Raw genomic sequence first — 20,211 nt, 5'->3', positions numbered from 1 at the left:
AAACCATAATTCAAAAAAAGTCATGTACCACCATGTTCATTTCAGCTCTATTTACAATAGCCGGGACATGGAAGCAACCTAAGTGTCCATCAACAGATGAATGGATAAAGAAGATGTGGCACATATATACAATGGAATATTACTCAGCCATAAAAAGAAACAAAATTGAGTTATTTGTAGTGAGGTGGATAGACCTAGAGTGTGTCCTACAGAGTGAAGTAAGTCAGAAAGAGAAAAACAAATATCATTTGCTGGCACATATATATGGAATCTAAAAAACAAAACAATTGGTCATGAAGAACCTAGGGGCAAGACAGGAATAAAGACGCAGACCTACTAGAGAATGGACTTGATGATACGAGGAGGGGGAAGGGTAAGCTGTGACAAAGTGAGAGAGCGGCATGGACATATATACTACCAACCGTGAAATAAATAGCTAGTGGGAAGCAGTCGCATAGCACAGGGAGATCAGCTCGGTGCTTTGTGACCACCTAGAGGGGTGGGATAGGGAGGGTGGGAGGGAGGGAGATGCAAGAGGGAAGAGATATGGGGATATATGTATATGTATAGCTGATTCACTTTGTTATAAAGCAGAAACTAACACACCATTGTAAAGCAATTATACTCCAATAAAGATGTTAAAAAAAAAAAACTGGTTTGCGAAGTTTCATGCTGGAGATTTCTCACTGGATGATGCTCCAGGGTTGGGTAGACCAGTTGATGTTGATAGTGATCGAGACAGTTTTTGACAACTATCAATGTTATACCATGCAGGAGATAACCAACATACTCACAATATCCAAATCAAGCGTTGAACATCATTTGCACCAGCTTGATTATGTGAATTGCTTTGGTGTTTGGGTTCCACATAAATTAAGTGAAAAAAAACTTCTTGACTGTATTTCTGCCTGCGCTTCTCTACTTAAATGTAACGAAAACGTTCTGTTTTCAAAACAAATTGTGATGGGCGATGGAAAGTGGATACTGTATGACAGTGTGGAACGGAAGAGATTGTGGGCCAAGCGAAATGAACCACCACCAACCACGCCAAAGGCTGGTCTTCATCCAAAGAAGGTGATGTTCTGTACATGGTGGGATTGGAAGGGAGTCCTGTATTACGAGCTTTTTCTGGAAAACCAAATGATTAATTCCAACAAGTACTGCTCCCACTTAGACCAACTGAAAGCAGCACTTGACAAAAAGAGTCCAGAATTAGTCAACAGAAAATGCATAATCTTCCATCAGGATAACGCAAGACCGCATGTTTCTTTGATGACCAGGCACAAATTGTTACAGCTTGGCTGGGAAGTTCTGATTCATCTGCTGTATTCACCAGACATTGCACCTTCAGATTTCCATTTATTTCAGTCTTTACAAAATTCTCTTAATAGAAAACATTTCAGTTCCCTGGAAGACCGTAAAAGCCACCTGGAACAGTTCTTTGCTCAAAAAGATAAGACATTTTGGGAAGATGGAATTATGAAGCTACCTGAAAAATGGCAGAAGGTAGTGGAACAAAACAATGAATGTGTTGTTCAATAAAGTTCTTGGTGAAAATGAAAAATGTATCTTTCATTTTTACTTTAAAAACTGAAGGAACCTTTTGACCAACCCAGTAGAAATCATATAACTTTTAGAAATGATCTTTATAAACTCGGAATGAAGAATTAAATACATGTGTTATGTACCCTTACTTTGGTAAGTATAACTACACAATATGCATGTCTTTATGTGTACATATAATTACAAATAGAAGCATTAAATCAACAGAAAATGCAAAAGCTAGGTATTGACCACAGCTGCAAAATGCTACTCCATTAAAACTGTAACCATAGAATAGCATTTCAGGTGATCTCTACTCCTGTTTCTTTTTATTAATAATAGTATGAACTAGACACTATTGCTTATTATTCTGTTTTGTTTTATGTTTTAACTTAGAACTTGTATAAAAGTCTGAGTGAAGTGAAGTCTGAAGTGGAAATGGTGATCAAAACTGGACGTCAGATTGTACAGAAGAAGCAGACGGAAAACCCTAAAGAGCTTGATGAAAGAATAACGGCTTTGAAATTGCATTATAATGAGCTGGGAGCAAAGGTATGTGCATGCTGAAACCATAAGCACTGGCTACTTCCCACTTCCCTTATATATTGTAAAGTAAGAGTCAGTAATTATGCATAATTAATGTCTTAGGAAGGCTAAATCATTTACTCCCTACAGATAGATAGATACATGGATACATACATAGACAGAGAGAGAGATAAATTCCAATTTGCATTTCTTAAGAAACAGTAATTAATCAGCGAGGGTCTTCTTTTCAGTCTACATTAAAAAATATGTACAGCTCAGAGAGATTTTTATTGGTCCGTCAGATAATTCTAAAAGGGTTTATTTGTTCTAAACTTGCCCCTTCTTTTCATTGTCTATATTTACTTGTGATGACTCAAAGGCTGGTAATTTTATAAACTAATATACCGACTTATATTTAGGTACAGTGGAGTTGATACATTCTACATAGAAAGAGCTTTACTGAGACCAGTGGGGAGAAGAGAGTCCGTTTTTACGGCTCAGGTTCCCAACTTTATTGAATATAACAACATCAATGAGAAAATTTTCACTTCATCTTAGACACAAATGTAAATGCTTGCCCATATTTGAGAAGTAGCCATGCAGAGTTAGAATTCTAACATTGCACCCTGAAAGTAGATTGAAGGTTATGTCTTGAAGCTACAAATTGCAAATTACTTATCACAGAGAGAAAGTGAGTTTTAGATTCAAATGAAAATCTGAAAATCACCATTCATATTAGTCTTTGATAGTCTTTATTTTTATATTTTAAAAACCTTTATTTATTTTTATATTTTAAAAACCTTCTAATTTAAAGTTTTGAAAGAGAATTAGCTGTTTCAAATATAAATTATTGTCTGGGCCTTTTCTTTGCCTTGAAGAATTTGCACGAAATCTTTGCCTTTGCAAGAGTAAATTTAACATAATGTAGAATAAATCACTTTGAGTTTAAAACAATAAAAATGACATTAGAGGACTCTTAGTGTCCTGAGTTGATTATTATTAAGGAGTGAATGATTCTTACAATGATGTGAAGACCTCTTTATCCCTGAAAATGTATATTTGGAAGTGTATGTTTATTTAACCATTTGGCACTGAGTAATATCGTTAAAGCAAAATGAACAATTACTAAGAAATCATAATTAGCTTTAAAAGCATGACAGAACACAGCAAAAATGTGGGGCAGGCATTTATTTTTGAAATAAAGATTTAGAAACATAAGCAATAAAGGGAATATGTACAAATATATTATAAAATGGCAGAAGTCATGTATTCCTTTTCTGAGAAAAAATTGTTCATATTTAAGTCTTCCAAGCATCTTCAACAATAGTGGTTTTGTTTTATGGAAACAGAGGATATCTTAATGTATTATTCTTTTTATATAAATATACAAACCCTTCTATTTTAATGGTCTTCAGAATTTAAATCATTTTACTTGCCTCAGTTCAATATATATTACTTTTTTGGATTAGTCAGCTTAGGCTGCCATAACAAAATACCATAGACTAGGTGGCTTAAACAAGAACATTTTGTTTCTCACAGTGCCGGAGGCTGGTAAGTTCAAGATCAAGGTGTCAGTCTAGTAAGGACCCTCTTCCTGGCTTGCAGACGGCCACTTTCTCACTGTGTTCTCACATGGTGGAGAAGGAGGGGGAGTGGGAGGGGTGGGGGAAGGAAGGGGAGAAGAGGATAAGAGGGATGGAGGGAGAAGGAGGGATATCTTTTTCTTCCTCTTCTAGTAGGGCCACAATCCTATCTGATTAGGGTCCCACCCTGTGACCTCATTTAACCTTAATTACTTTCCAAACACTCTATATTCAGGTACAGTCACATGGGAGCTTGGGCTTCAATTTATTAATTATGGGGGCATTTCAGTTCAGAGCTTGACAGTTTTCTTAACACAATTTTATTAGTTTGGTTAATATCACCAACTTAGCTTAATTGTTCAATGAATAAAAATAGAGTTTCTTATATCTAAATCTATTTAATTTTATTGAGTGATATTACACCTAGCACCCGAGATATAATAATACTTACAGTTCCTGTATGCTTATTATATTACAATATACATAAATAGCAATATTCATTTTAGCCTCAAATGCTCATACTCAAAGCCTCAATACTCATGTCAGCCTCACTTACATTTTTAAGCGTTCATGAAATAATGATTTCTACTGTGGGTGGCACTATTTTAAATGTATCCTTTCTCCACCAAAAAAAAAAAAAAGTGTAAAACTCAATTTTCCTTAAGATGACAGTGTCTCCTGTTTTATTAAAACCTATTTATCTGGATATAAACAAAATAGAATAAATAAAAATCAATAATGCATTAACTCTGGGAAGATAGAATTTCTTTGAAATATTGAATCTAGAATTCTTTTTCTACCAATAATGCATAGAAAAACTAACTATGCATAGGAACACACCATAAGGTGTATATTTTTTCTCCCACATACAAGTAAAATCCTTGCACTCAAAATGCAGATGCTTTCACTTCCCTGAAGGGAAGAATAGAAGGGAAAATCTGTAAATTAAAAAAAAAAAAATTGAATTTGCAGCCTCAGCAACTAAACAATTTTTTTTTAATGTACGCACACCTCTGTTAAAGAAACAAATTTTGTTGAGTATTTGGAATTTTTCTCAAAGTTTCAGGGTATTTATCTTCATTGAAGGTAAAATTCTTTAAAGATATCTTTGCCATTTTTTTCATGCTTATGGCTGAATTGTTATTTTGTTTGTAGAATATATAAGTGTGTGTATATATATATACACACGCACACATATAAGTGTGTGTGTGTGTGTATATATATATATATTATATATATATATATATATACACGTGTGTGTGTGTGTGTGTGTGTGTGTATCAACAAGAGATAAGAGATTCTGGGCTTTTTATTCAACCAGCCAACTCACAAGATGTAGGCACATCAGGAAAAGTGGTGGAGAAACACAAATGTGTTCATTTTCTGTGTGAGAACTTGGAACAATTTGACTTTGAGGGTCTTAGTTTTAAACACTGAGAACTGGAAGACAGGATCAAGTCATGATTTCTCTATTAATGAGAGTGAAAATTGTGTTATGGTATCAAATTTTGTTGCCCCCTTTGGGTAATAAATGTATATTTAAGGAGGAAGTGACCTATTTGTGTTTTTGTGCAAAAGTGAGACACTTTAAAGATGCAATGACAATAAAATTGGCTATTCTAAGTATTTTATAAATATTTTTGCCTTTGGAGAGAAATAGTATTCTTTCCCCATTTTGATTCCTTACCAGTAAGGGCAAGCCTCATTTGTAAATGTTCTTGCCTATCTCTTTGACAGATGACTGAAGGGTTTCTAAAAGAAACGTGTCATATCTTCAGTTTGATTTATATCATTCTATTTATTTAAAAAAATTTGTCCATAATTTATTTTTTATTTATATTAGAGAAAATAATAGCTTTTCTTTCTACCTGATGCAGGACACTATCTTTTGGAGAAACGATCTCATCTTCCCTAGACTGTGCTTATTCACTATTAATATTCAGAATATATAATTTTTCTAAAATATTATTTTTAAAAAGTAAGCAAAAGGTTATTTTAAAATGACAAAAATATGAAATTTCCAATTAAGTAGCTAAAATTAAACTTGAATTGAAAAAGTAAACCAAACTACATTTTATTATCATTCTTTTCAGGTAACAGAAAGAAAGCAACAGTTGGAGAAATGTTTGAAGTTGTCCCGTAAGATGCGAAAGGAAATGAATGTCTTGACAGAATGGCTGGCAGCTACAGATATGGAATTGACAAAGAGATCAGCAGTTGAAGGAATGCCTAGTAATTTGGATTCTGAAGTTGCCTGGGGAAAGGTAAAACCTATATCACTGAAGGTTATTTTTAGCATACATGAAACATACAGCAATATGATTTTTCAAGGAACTGTTAGTGTGCAACAATAATAGATTCATAAATATTATTGTGCTTCATTCTTCCGTTCCTCAAAAATTCATCAGTAGTTTAACTATATATTTCAGGAATACAATAAAGCTAGTGGGAAGCTTTAGCAAGTGTCTCTCCAAAGCTTGTTTAGAATTAGGTAGGTTATAAATAAAAATATATTCATAAAAATATATACATCCTTAAAATATATACATCAATCCTTAAAAATATATACATCATTAGTCAGAAAGTCAGTCCAAAGATGAGATTCTATGTTCCCTAGCTTGCCTAAGAGACTATTCGAGTGGACCCCACAGCCACGAGGAAGGCAAAGATGCAGAGACTGCAGACAGTTGGGCAGGACAGACTCACAAGATCAGCAGATTGTTGATGTCGCAGTCATAGAAAAAATCTCATGGGGTCTGTATGACCACTATCGTTTCCATCACCAAACGGCACGGGATTTCCTTTAATCCTCAACTGGTAGATTCTTGCTGTTTCTCTGACAGCCATTCAGACATCATTGTTCTCTACAGTTCAAGGTCAAGGCACTAATAGCTTAATATTTTTTTTCAGTTGATATATTACTGCATTACTTAAAAGTGTGTTGATATAAAGTAAATAGTTGATATTAATAATATGTTTTCACCTTAAACTTTGCCAAGCCTTTGGGCACTTAGAAAAAAATAAATCATAGCACACTCTGCCCCCTCATTTTTTTAAATTAACAAACATGTGCCTGCGTTAACTAGATGTTTAAGAGATCTGTGCTTTATTTTGAATTCAAGAAGCCTATCTAGATTATCCAAATTTGGGAAATTTTAATTGCATTATGTAAAAACTTAGTCATACAATGAGATCAAAACTGAAAACTGATTTTCTTTATGTAGATTCAGATGACAAGTAGATGTAAAAATTTGTTACATACAATTTTTGTCAAATAAACATTAGGGAATAAATGTCTTTTTCTTCCCTTTCAGAATAGATTTGTTGTTAGAGATAAGGTATTTACTTGGAGTTATTAGTTCAGGATCGTATATATTGTGAGATTATTACAGTAGTGAGTGTACAGAGGGTACAGATTAGAAGTTACATTGGCCTTTTATTTCCCCTTATCACCCAAACAAACATCATATTTCTGTGTGATAATTTAGTTGGGATCAATGACAATCATGTATTTAGGTGCAAGCTGGGCTGTTATAAGAAATAAGCCAAAATTCCATTTGCCAGATCTTAATCACATGATCATATCTAGCCTTCAGGGAGGGTGGTAAAAGATGGTCTCTATCTGGCTGGGTAGCCAGTGTGTCCTGCTGAAATGATGAGTAGGTCTTATACTAAAATGAAGAAAAAGAGAATGCATTCTCAGGGACAGACAGCACTTTTGGCCAGAGCAGTATCAACTTTTCCTTTTCCATCCTAAGATAAAGACAGAGAAGTCCTGAATGATCTATCTCTCTCTATATATATGACCTACTGATGGCAGTTTCAACCATAAGTACTCATAAATTTAAAAAAAGCCCAGAAAATATTTATGATCTATTAAAGTATAAAATATGGTAAAACATCCATGGGACATGTAGAGGATTCATGAAAATGATCCAGGCTTCATTCTGTCACCCTTCCCTTAATGCTAGGGACAATATATTTGGTTGTTCATATCCAGTTTAATGGATATGTTAGTTTACTAGGGCGGCCTAACAAAATACCACAGACTGAGAGGCTTAAACAACAGAAGTTTATTTCCTCACAGTTCTGGAGGCTGGAAGTCCGAGGTCAAGGCTTTGGCGGGGTTGTTTTTTTCTGAGGACTCTCTCCATATCTTGTAAATAGCTGTCTTCAGATGGTCTTCCCTCTGTACATGCATGTCTCCCAATTTCTCTTATAAGGACACCAGTCATTTTGGATTAGGGTCTACCCTAATGACCTTTTTTTTTTTTTTTTTTTTTTACTTAATTACCTCTTTAAATGTCCTGTCTGCAAATAGGGTCACATTCTGAGGTACTGGGGTTAGGACTTCATCATATGAATGTTGAGGGAACACAATTCATCCCATATTAGTAGAGTAGCTTTCTAAATGTAATGAGGAATGCTAACATAATGGTGCGCAAAGGAGTAGAGCTATACATGAAGGGAATTTGAACAATTCTGACTACAATTTATAACTGACTGAGGTGAAACTACAGAAGTATGCCACATATGAACTCAAAATTCCAGAGTCTCCATAAGGTCATTGAATATGTCACCTAAGGAGATATGTTTGCTTTAGCCTCACCATAAACTCATTAAAATATAAGATAAAGAACTTGGCAAGGTTTTTAGATAATCCTTGTCATGTTAGAAAGCTTGAGTGCTCTGGAGACGGCTCAGCTTACTGAGTCTATCTGAAGCATTTTCCATAAAACTCTGGAGCAATACTAATTTGAGATCCAACAGGAAAAAAAGGATAGAAATCTGGCGTTTTTCTTTGTCTGTATGATAATTTATCACTCTTTCTCGATCTTTTGAAACACTAAGCTGCTAATGATATACTTTTAGACCCCTTAGTGGTCAAATGAAAAGGATACACATTTACATCTTAATTACATAATTTTTAATAAACTCATTTGGAAGGTGCTGAAGCTTTTTCAAAAATTACAGTCATATAGTAAAAACATGCGGCTTACAGATATAAAGCAGTCACATTTATGATAATGATTCTACTTTCTTAAAATGAAAAAAAAGTTAAACTTTCATACGTGAAACCCCATGACTCCTTAGTACATTCTCATTTCAAATGCTTTCTTGGTAGATGGAGAACTTGACTCAGACTGTTAGTCTCACCTGCCATTTCAAAAGATAAATGTCAGACTTCTTTTCAAAACAAATTCATTTATTTATTTTTGGTTTCTTTTTATTGAAGTATAATTGGCATATAGCATTGTATTAGTTTAAGGTGTACAGCATAAACGTTCGACATTTGCATACACTGTGAAATGATCACCACGGCAAGTCTCATTACCATCTGTCACTATGCAAAGTTACAAATCTTTTTCTTCTTGTGATGAGAACTTTTAAGATTTACTTTTTTCACAACTTGAAAATTTGTAATATAATTTTGTCAGCTATAGTCACCATCCTGTACATTACATCCTCATGACTTACTTTATAACTGCCAGTTTGTACCTCTTTTTTTTCATTTCCCACGTTCTTTTTATTTTTTCTATAATGTAGTCAGTAGCACAAGCTTAATCACTTATTCGAAAATCAAGTGATGTTCTTTCCACCTCATGCATCATCAACAGCAATAAAAATCCTGAGATTGGGACGTTTCAGGCAGCATTTTGATACCGCACTAGGTGGAAAAAAATCCAACTTTTTTTTTTCTTTTGCATTTTAGTAGTCATTGGCGTTTTATTTTTTCTTTCAGTTTTACTGAGATATAATTTACATACAGCACTGTATAAGTTTAAGGTGTACGCCATAAAGATTTGATTTATGTACATCATGAGATGATGACCACAATATGTTTAGTTAATATCTATCATCTCATATACAAACAAAAGAAAAGAAAAAATTTTTTTCCTTGTGATGAGAAAACTTAGCATCGACTCTCTTAAGGACTTTCATATATAATATACAGCCGTGTTAATTAATCATGTTGTACGCTATATCCCTGAGTACTTGTTTATGTTAAAACTGAAAGTTTATATCTTTTGACCACTGTCATCCAATTTCCCCTCCCCCAACCCCCTACTCTGATAACCATAAATCTGATCTCTTTTTCTATGAGTTTGTTTGTTTTTAAAGTATAATTGGCCTACAAAACTATGTTACTTCCTGGTACACAATATATTGATTTTATATTTCTATATATTACAAAATGATCACCATGATGTCTAGTTACCATCTGTCACCATACAAAGATTATTATTATTTACTGTATTCCCCACACTATGTATTTCATACCCATAACTCATGTATTTTATAACTGTAAGTTTGCATCTCTTAATCCCCTTCCCCTATCTTGCCCCCATCCTCTGGCAACTGCATGTTTGTTCTCTGTATCTATGACTCTGTTTCTATTTTGTTATTTATTTTGTTTTTTTAGATTCCACATATAAGTGAAATCATATGGTATTTGTCTTTGTCTGTACCTCTTGAGTGCCTCCTTCACCCATTTCTCCCACACCCCAACACCCCTCCCCTCTAGCAACTACCAATCTGTTCTCTGTAAGTTTTGTTTTTTTCGGTTCCCCATATAAGTGAAATCATATGGTATTTGTCTTTCTCTGTCTGACTTACTTCATTTAACATAATACCATCAAGGTCCATCCATGTTGTAGCAAATTTCAAGATTTCATTCCTTTTTATGGCTGAGTTGTATTCCAGTGTGTGTGTGTTTGTGTGTGTGTGTCTGTACATCACATCTTCTTTATCCATTAATACATCAGTGGACACTTAGGTTGTTTTCATATCTTGGCTATTGTAAATAGTACTGCAATGGACATACAGGTGCATGTATCTTTTAGAATTATTGTTTTCATTTTCTTTTGATAAATACCCAGAAGTAGAATTGCTGGATCATATGATAGTTTAATTTTTTTTTGAGGAACATCCATACTGGTTTCTGTAGAGACTGCACCAGTTTACATTCCCACCAACAGTGCACTAGGGTTGCCTTTTCTTTACATCCTTGCCAACACTTGTTATTTCTTGTCCTTTTGATAATAGCCATTATGACAGCTGTGAAGGGGTATCTCATTGTGGTGATTAACATTTCCCTGATGATTAGTGATATTGAGCATCTCCCCATGTGCCTGTTGACTATCTGTATGTCTCCTTTGGAAAAAAAAATATCTATTTAGATCCTCTGCTCATTTTTTAATCAGATTGTTTTTTTTTTCTTACTGAATTGTATGAGCTCTTTATATATTTTGGATATTAACCCCTTATAGATATGTGATTTGCAAATGTCTTCTCCCATTCAGTAGATTGCCATTTCATTTTGATAATGGCTTCCTTCACTGTACAGAAGCTTTTTAGTTTCATGTAGTCCCATTTGCTTATGTTTGCTTTTGTTGCAATTGCCGTTGGAATCAGATTCAAAAAATATTGCTAAGACTGATGTCCAGAAGCTTTACAGAGTTTTATGGTTTATGGTCTTACATTCAACTCTTTAATCCATTTTGAGTTAATTTTTGTATATGGTGAAAGATAGTAGTCCAGGTTTATTCTTCTGAATGTGGTTGTCCAGTTTCCCCAACACCATTAATTGAAGAGACTGTCATTCCCCCCATATTCATGGATCCTTTGTCATAGATTAATTGGCCATATATACATGGGTTCATTTCTGGGCTATGTTCCACTGATCTGTGTGTCTGTTTGTATGCCAAACCCACACTCTTTAAACTATTATAGCTTTGATGTATAATTTGAAATCAGGGAGCATGATGCCTCCACCTATATTCTTCTTCTTTCAAAGACTGCTTTGTCTATTCAGGATCTTTTGTGATTCTATACATATTTGAGGATGGTTTGTTGTATTTCTGGGAAAAATGTTATTGGAATTTTGATAGTGATTGCATTGAAATTGTAGTTTGCTTTGGGTAGTATGGACATTTGAGCAACATTAATTCTTCCAATCCATGAGCATGGAATATCTTTCCATTTATTTGTGTTTTTTTCACTTTTTTCATCAGTGTCTTATAGTTTTAAGTGTATAAGTTCTTTAACTCCTTAGTTAAATTTACTCCTAGGCATTCTATTCTTCTTTATGAAATTGTAGAATGGGTTTACAATGAAATTGTAAATGGGTTTATTTTTTTAATTTCTCTTTCTGATACTTTTAGTGTATCAAAATGCAACAGATTTTTGTGTATTGATTTTGTACTCTGCTAAGTTACTGAATTTATAAGTTTTAAAAGTTTTTTGGTAGAGTGTTTAGGGTTTTCTATATGTAAAGTTATGTTGTTCACAAATAGTGACAGTTTTACTTCTTTCTTTCCAATGTGGGTGCCTGTTATTTCTTTTTCCTGCTTAATTGCTCAGGCTAGTACTTCTAATACTATGTTGAATAAAAGTGGGGGGAGTGGACAACCTGTCTTGTTCTTGATCTTAGAGGAGAATCTTTCAGTTTTCTTCATTATGATGTTAACTGTAGGTTTGTGAAAAATGGCCTTTATTATGTTGAGGTACATTCCCTCTATATCCAGTTTGTTGAGAATTTTTATTATGGATTGGTATTGATTTTTGTCATATGCTTTTCCTGCATCTACTGAGATGATCATATGATTTTTATTCTTCATCTTGTTAACATGGTGTATCATGTTGATTGATTTGCAGAGGTTGAAGCTTCCTTTCATCCCTGGAATAAATCCCACTTCATCAAGATGTATAATCCTTTTAATGTATTCTTGAATTCATTTGCTAATGCTTAGTTGAAGATTTTTGCATCTATGTTAATCAGAGATCTTGGCCTGTAATTTTCTCTTTTTGTGGTGTCCTTCTTTGGTTTTGGTATCAGGGTGATGCTAGCCTCATAACATGAGCTTGGGAGCACTTGCTCCTCTACATTTTCTTAGAAGAGTTTGAGAAGGACAGGTATTAAATATTACTTGAATATTTGATAGACTTCATCACTGAAGTTGTCTGGTCCTGGACTTTTGTTTGTTGGGTGTTCTTTGGTTATTGATTCAGTCTCCTTACTAGTAATTGGTCTATTCATATTTTTTATTTCTTCATGATTCAGTCTTTGAAGATAGTATGTTTCTAGGAATGTATCCATTTCTTGTAGGTTGTCCAGTTTGTTGGCATATAATTGTTCATAGTAGTCTCTTATGGTCCTTCATATTTGTTTGGTGTCAGTTGTAATTTCTCCTCTTTCATTTCTGGTCTTATTTATTTGAACCCTCTCTCTTTTTTTCTTAGTGAGTCTACCTAAAGGATTGTCCATTTTGCTTATGTTTCCCGAGGACTTGTTCTTAGTTTCATTGATATTTTATGTTGTCTTTTTGGTCTCTATTTCATTTATTTCTGCTCTGACCATTATTATTTCCTTCTTTCTAATAACTTTGGGCTTTGTTCTTATTTTTCTCTTTCCTTTAGGTATAAAGTTAGACTGTTTATTTGAGATTTTCCTTATTTCTTGAGGTAGGCAGGCCTATGTTTCTATGAACTTTGAACGTCCCTCTTAAAACTGCTTTCTCCATCCCATAGATTTGATATATATCCTTTTGCATTTGTCTCAAGGTATTTCTTTAAATTTCTTCTTTGATTTCCTCATTGACCCATTGGTTGTTCAGTAGTAGGTTGTTTAATCTCCACATATTTTTACTGATTCTTTCTTCTGCTTTTTCTAGTCTTCTGTTGAACTCCTCTAGTGTATTTTTAAGTTCAGTTATTATAATCTTCAGCTCTTTAGTTTCTGTTTGGTACTTATATTTTCTGTTTCTGTTGAAGTTCTCCCTGTATTCATCCATTCTTCTGAGTCCAGTGAGCATTTTTTGACCATTACTTTGAAATATTTATCAGGTAAATTCCTTATCTCCATTTCATTGAGATATTTTTTCCTGTGTTTTTTTTTTTTTTACTTCTCCTTTCATTTGGAACCTATTCCCCTATCTCCACATTTTGCTTGACTCTGTGTTTGTTTCTGTGTGTTAGGTGAAACAGCTACTTCTCCCGGTCTTGCAGGAGTGGCAAGAAAAAAAATTAAAATAACAGGAATAAAACATTTTAGAATAATAATAACAGAAATAAGGTAAAAAGTTTATAATGGGAATTGCAAAGTTAAACCGTTAATACTAATTTGAAATTCCTAAAGCCCAGTAGCTGTTTCATTCTAATTTTTAAAATTTTTGGCTGCATTGGGTCTTCATTGCTATGTGCAGGCTTTCTCTAGTTGCGGCAAGCGAGGGCTACTCTTCATTGCGGTGTGTGGGATTCTCATTGCAGTGGCTTCTCTTGTTGTGGAGCACGGGCTGTAGGTGCACAGGCTTCAGTAGTTGTGGCACATGGGCTCAGTAGTTGTGGCTCATGGGCTCAGTAGTTGTGGCTCACGGGCTCAGTAGTTGTGGCTCATGGGCTCTAGAGCACAGGCTCAGTAGTTGTGGTGCACGGGCTTCGTTGCTCCACGGCATGTGGGATCTTCCCAGACCAGGGCTCGAACCCGTGTCCCCTGCATTGGCAGGCAGATTCTTAACCACTGGGCCACCAGGGAAGTCCCTCATTCTATTTTTAAATTCAACAATCTGCCTCCATCAGAGTAGTGATAAAGAGGGAAAATTAATATTAAGATTTTGATAGAGTGGATCACTTCTAGCTGCATGGTCTGGACAACAGAGATGCCATAAGAAAACCACATCTGTGATGCTTGTCACTCCATGAATGATCACATATATTCCCTCTTTGTACTGTACAAATCTGTGATAATGGATTTTGCCAGGTTGAGGTCAGAAACACTGATGGCTCTAGTGTAGAGACAGAGACAACAGAAGGGGAGGGTAAGGCAAACTAGGGGAGGTTACCAGCACCTGGGGAGTTGGAGTACCAGCACTGTACAAGATCCCTGAGCTGTCATGATAACCCCTACTCTCTTAGACTACTACATGGGCATTAACAGTTTCACTTGCCAAAAGGACAGGGAAAGTATCTGTTTTGTTCACTGGTTTTTCCCATGCGCATAAAATAGTATCTGATATGTAGTACATGCTCAATAAAAATCTCTTCGATATAATAAATTGTAATTTAAGAGATAAAAATTAAAAGAATGCCAAAGCGTTTCTTGAGAGAAGAGAAAAATGCTGATTTGCTTTCAAAGTTTGGTAATTTTTAGAACAAATGGAAACAATCATCTGACCAAATGCTCCCATTTTATAGATGAGAAAATAGAAGTCCTGGTATATAGCAAATCTGCAACTAGAATCCAACACTATCTCTGATTTTAAGGTATCTAAAGTGACAAAAAGCTATTCATCATCCGCAATGAGAATAAAATACAGCATGGCTAAATTTGAAGTGCACAATATATAAGTCCACATAAAAATAATAAAATGAAAATTCTGTGTGCATTTATCACCTATTTTAGTCTGTAATCTATGGCCACTGGTGTGATATTAGATTTTAGATATTATTTGTTAATGTCTTAAAATCATGGCCCAGTGGTTAGAACTCTGTGCTTTCACTGCGAAGGGAACGTGTTCAATTCCTAGTCAAGGAACTAAGATCCTGCAAGCCACGCAGCATGGCCAAGAAAAAAAAAAAAAAAAAAATCACTTTGGTTAGTTGGATATAAGTAAATCAATTCTGAATATCCCATTACTGGTCCCAGTTGTTTAGCATATGAATTGAGCACAGAAATATAACCATCGGAAAATAAATATTTCTGTAATTAAATAGAAGTTTATATCTCAGATGATCATTATGTCTGGAAAATATAAGCTTCAGCAAAGTTTAATCTACATGACTTTCTGATTTAACCACTAACAGATTTCTTTCATTCCTAATTTAATTTCAGTAGCCAAAAATTCAAAGCCAGTTAAATAATTCAGCTATATTAAAGCCCTTTAATATTCACAGTGTTATCTAAAAATTAAAATGGTTAAATATCATTCCCTAGAAAAATAATTTTTGTTCTTTAATAGTTTAAAGGTTTAATAGTTTATTAATAGTTTAATCCATCAACTTTTTGGATAATTCATATTTACCATTTTACATAAATTGACCATTAATTTTTATTAACAGTAGTCGTGGGATACCAAGAGTTACGTGTTAGAATCACACACACACACACACACACACACACACACACAAATGTTGAGTTTAACTCAGGGTATTATAATGCAAAATAATTCATGTCTAAATAGCCACTTATGTAACAAGTCATGATTTTCACATTTATTTCAGGGACAAATTTTTATAATAGTCAACATTAAGAACAACAATTATACCTTTCCTCAATTATCCTTCTGCTGTCACTGCAATGCTAAAATTTAATGAGAGTTACCCACTAAGATCTCATGACATAATGTATCATTCTGTTTTGCCAGTGGTTCTCAGCATTGGCCGCACATTGAAATCACCTGGGGAACTTTAAAAGCCTACCAGTGCTGAGAGCCTACCCGCAGAAATTCTGATTTAATCGGTCTGAGTGTGGCCAGTGTCTCTAATATTCAGCAAAGTTTGAGAACCACTAGCTAGTGCAGTACAAGCAGTCTTACGAGATCTATGTTCAGTTCAGCCAATGATGTCCTGTAGTTTTTTGTTTTTTTTTTTTTTAACAATTATCTTTCACGGTTTAAAGAGATCTGGCCTCTGGTCCTAGATTATCTGGATAATTGCATCAACTCATCACTCCCCTTAGCTATAAAAGCGTGAGAACTATTACTTATTTCTACAGTCTGTTACACTATCATTCCCGTGAAAAATTACATATCTTTTTCAAAGAGAGCACAGTAATTTATCTATGAAGTGAAATAACACTAGCAGATCATTAACTTTGTACAATGAATGCATCAAGCAGCTGTTACTTAGAAAATAGAACATCTGTTAAATGCCACTGGAGTCACTATTCACTGTCATTATAGCTATAATTTCTGTTTTGCGTATTCTGCTTTCATGAAATTCTTTTTTAATAGGCAATGCATTATTAATAAAAAGTCAATACACATTGGTATAAAATCCACTATTTAATGTTTTATATTCTTTTAAAATGTATCATTATATTATTCCATCACATTAGCCTAATAATAAAATATGTTTGAATCCTTGGACCATGGCAGAGTAATGTAGGACCTGAAAAAACAATTAATATGATGTTTTATCACATTTAAGACATATTAGATTGAATGATACACTGTTGATTTAATTACAGCTATTTTGGATCAAAAGAAACACCACCACCTTAAATGTGAACATATATTGTACGTTTTATCTCAATTTCAGAGACCTTAATATGTGACAAATGCACATCTTAGAATTGCAGTAATGTGGTAAATTCGTTCACTTTCTTCCCGTGAATATGTTTTGTAGCTAAAGGTGAAAACTCTCTCCCATTTCTGATGACCAGAAATAGTATAATATTTATGCAGACTGACTGAAGGCAGAATTCACTTGGTGAGGGTAACCTTTTAAAATACCTTTTTTGGGTGTGTTAGTTAACTCTTCATCCATATAGTGGGAACTTGCACGAGAGGTAAAGAAAGATCAAATAAACAGGAATTTTGTAGCATCCTAGTAAAGGATGGAAAATACATGGAAATGGTGTTATGGCACACATTTGACTAAAGGTGGGACTGAGTGAAGATAGAATCTATGGGACAGGGGACACCTAAGAGAGAAAAAAAGGGGAGAGGGATGAATTGGGCAATTGGGATTGACATGTATACACTGATGTGTATAAAATTGATGACTAATAAGAACCTGCTGTAGAAAAAAAATAAATAAAATAAAATTCAAAAAAAAGAATTCATTAAAAAAAAGGGGGAGAGGGTGGGAATAATAGGAAATCAGATTGAGAAGTTATCCTAAGAATATAAATCCATCAGAAATTCCAGGAGAATTTGTGGAAAGCATTGGACCTCTGAAAATGTGAAATGGGTGAAAGAGAGGCTCAAGCGCAAGTGGGCTTTGTTTCTCTGCCCCTGTTGGCAAATATCTGTGGACGTGTTCCTATGGGACCAGATAATTAATCCAACACTTTTTACTATTTTACCTTTAAATCAATTAAAGATGTTTCCATCACATAATTTTATGATCAACAGAGACTGACAGAACAGGTTTTTCCAGCCTGCTACCTCATCAGTGAAGAGAGTTGATGAAGCTGAGGGTGAAATCCTGAACCTCTCAGGCCACTTAAAATTAGACTCAAGTGATTTAACTTATAGGTATGAGGGATGAATCAGAATATAGTTTCCATCCTTCACTTGAACACATGGGTGGGTGTCTTAATTAGGAGAAATTAACCTATGCTACCCATTTCTTTTATTATAAGAAAATTGTTCTAGCATTTAAAAAATTGCTATGGCTACGAAAAAGTAGAGAGCAAATTTGTTTCTTTAAAATCATAGAGGGTAGTGTTTAATATTTCAATTATTTATTCTGGAGCTATCAAATGTTACAAATTAAAGATATGGAAAATAAAGAAAAGTGTTAGATTTTGTGGCAGTTGATATTTACATTGAGTTCTACTCTTATCTGACATTTTTTTTCCTGTATCATAAAACCCCAAGCACCAAGTAGATAGTTCACATTAAGCTGCTGTTGAAACTCCTGTAACTAGACTTATGACCATGTCATAGGTCAAAACAAAACTGTGTCCATAATTTTGCTTTTAATTCAACCTTAAAATTGATCCTAGAATCTGTCACACTACTGCATGATTGAAAAAAACTAAGAGAGCTGATTTACAATTTATTCAATTTAATCATTGAATTTGAACTTGCCCATTCAGAAGGGTAGACCTTCCCAAACCCTCTCCAACCCTCACCTCATAAGGCAACAGAAGAAACCATGTGTACTGAGGATTGAATGCCTTTTGAGAGGAAGAAGTGTATTTTCAATTTTTTCTCCCCACCTCACCAACCCCATAAATAAGTCTACCTTTCTTAAAGAGGTAAGGGTATAGAGAGAATGGCCAACAGAGTAGCTGTAGTTTAATTCAGTAATTCAGTTCTCAATACATCTGCAAGTATAGACATTCTTCTGTTAAGGGAGACTTTTAGAGCATGGAAAAATGGTTCCTTGACATCTTAAAATATATGTTTTTAGTTTCCAGTGAGTACCCCATATTCCCCTTTTGGTGGCTTTTGATTACAACCTTCGTACTTTCTCATCATTTTATACTCTGTCTTTAGTCAGTCTAAACCATCCCGTCCTTTATGGTAAACTCTGGTTTCAATTATCACCTCTCCCTTGAAGCCATTCATGCTTATACCAGCCATGAATTATCTTTTCCTCAAAATTATGTTCTTTCTAATATGATATCAAATTGTTTGCTTGTGTTTCAACTTTTCTCTGCAGCTACACTTTAGATAGCATTAGAGCAAGGTATGCAGACTGCCTCCTTCCTTATCTCTGGCAGTGAATGGCACAGTGCAGAGTGGGTATTAAGCATCTAATGTACATTGACTCATTGAAATTTAAGTAAGATCTTCACAGAGCAAGATCAGCATACTTTTTAAAATCTAAGATCCTATTATTTGTAAGCCATGCCATTAATTAAAAATGCTTTTGTGGTGGGCTTCCCTGGTGGTGCAGCGGTTGAGAATCTGCCTGCTAATGCAGGGGACACGGGTCCGAGCCCTGGTCTGGGAGGATCCCACATGCCGCGGAGCAGTTAGGCCCATGAGCCACAACTACTGAGCCTGCGCGTCAGGAGCCTGTGCTCCGCAACAAGAGAGGCCGCGATAGTGAGAGGCCCGCGCACCGCGATGAAGAGTGGCCCCCGCTTGCCACAACTAGAGAAAGCCCTCACAAAGGAATGAAGACCCAACACAGCAAAAATAAATAAATTAATTAATAAACTCCTACCTCCAACATCTTCTTTAAAAAAAATTGCTTTTGTGGGGGAAAATAAAAAATCCATTAAACGAGCACAATATTTTTCCTAACCAAAAATAGCATTTATACAAATGATTCAATACCAGTTTATTCTTGAATACCACATGTAAAGGTTTGACTTTAGGTCTTTTTACAGTAGGAGTGTAAATTTTCTCCTTATTCACTTTTGGCCATAAACGGTTATACACTACCACAATGAACACTGGTTTTTTTCAAGCTCATGTTCATGATGGTGTTAACTTCAACATGTTTGAGTTTTACCTTACAACATTGAAAAACATAAAATGAAACCAGAAATTAGTCCACATTTCCTGTTTTCTTGTTCTTATTAACTGAATGAAGTATTACTGGACATAAAACATTTTCTCTTGAAAATTAGCTGGAGAATTTGGGGAGATTTTAATGAATAATAGTGGTTTGTGACCCATTAACTGTTTGCAACAATATTTCCTAAATTCAAAACTTCTCTGATCTCTTCTGAGATTTGGAAATTTCCACTGCCTTTAATCACATTGCCTGGCTTAGAAGGGACAAATGTCTGTGTACGCAACGACTTTTTGTATCAAAGTTTAAACATAGTATCATCTTTCTGAAGTTATTTTAAGAGATAGTTAGTGATCCAAATATAAATTAAGCTTTAACTTCTTTAACTTTGTGAGGTGTTACCTTTATGAGTAAATGAACTATA

General features: G+C 34.5%; 1 protein-coding gene across 3 annotated transcripts in view; it reads left to right on the top strand.

Annotated features, from left to right (window-relative positions):
* Positions 1 to 20,211, top strand: part of DMD (dystrophin) — a 2,124,682-nt gene that overhangs the window by 816,041 nt on the left and 1,288,430 nt on the right. For all 3 annotated transcript variants that reach the window (XM_060001925.1, XM_060001919.1, XM_060001920.1), the window contains 2 exons: positions 1,939 to 2,094; positions 5,744 to 5,914. In XM_060001925.1, coding sequence (XP_059857908.1) covers positions 1,939 to 2,094; positions 5,744 to 5,914 — 327 coding nt within the window. The remainder of the gene's footprint in view (positions 1 to 1,938; positions 2,095 to 5,743; positions 5,915 to 20,211) is intronic.

The sequence above is a fragment of the Delphinus delphis genome, chromosome X (assembly GCF_949987515.2).
Source record: "Delphinus delphis chromosome X, mDelDel1.2, whole genome shotgun sequence".
Taxonomy (NCBI): domain Eukaryota; kingdom Metazoa; phylum Chordata; class Mammalia; order Artiodactyla; family Delphinidae; genus Delphinus; species Delphinus delphis.
The sequence above is the reverse complement of the archived record's forward strand: the minus strand, read 5'-3'. Positions and strand labels throughout refer to the sequence as shown.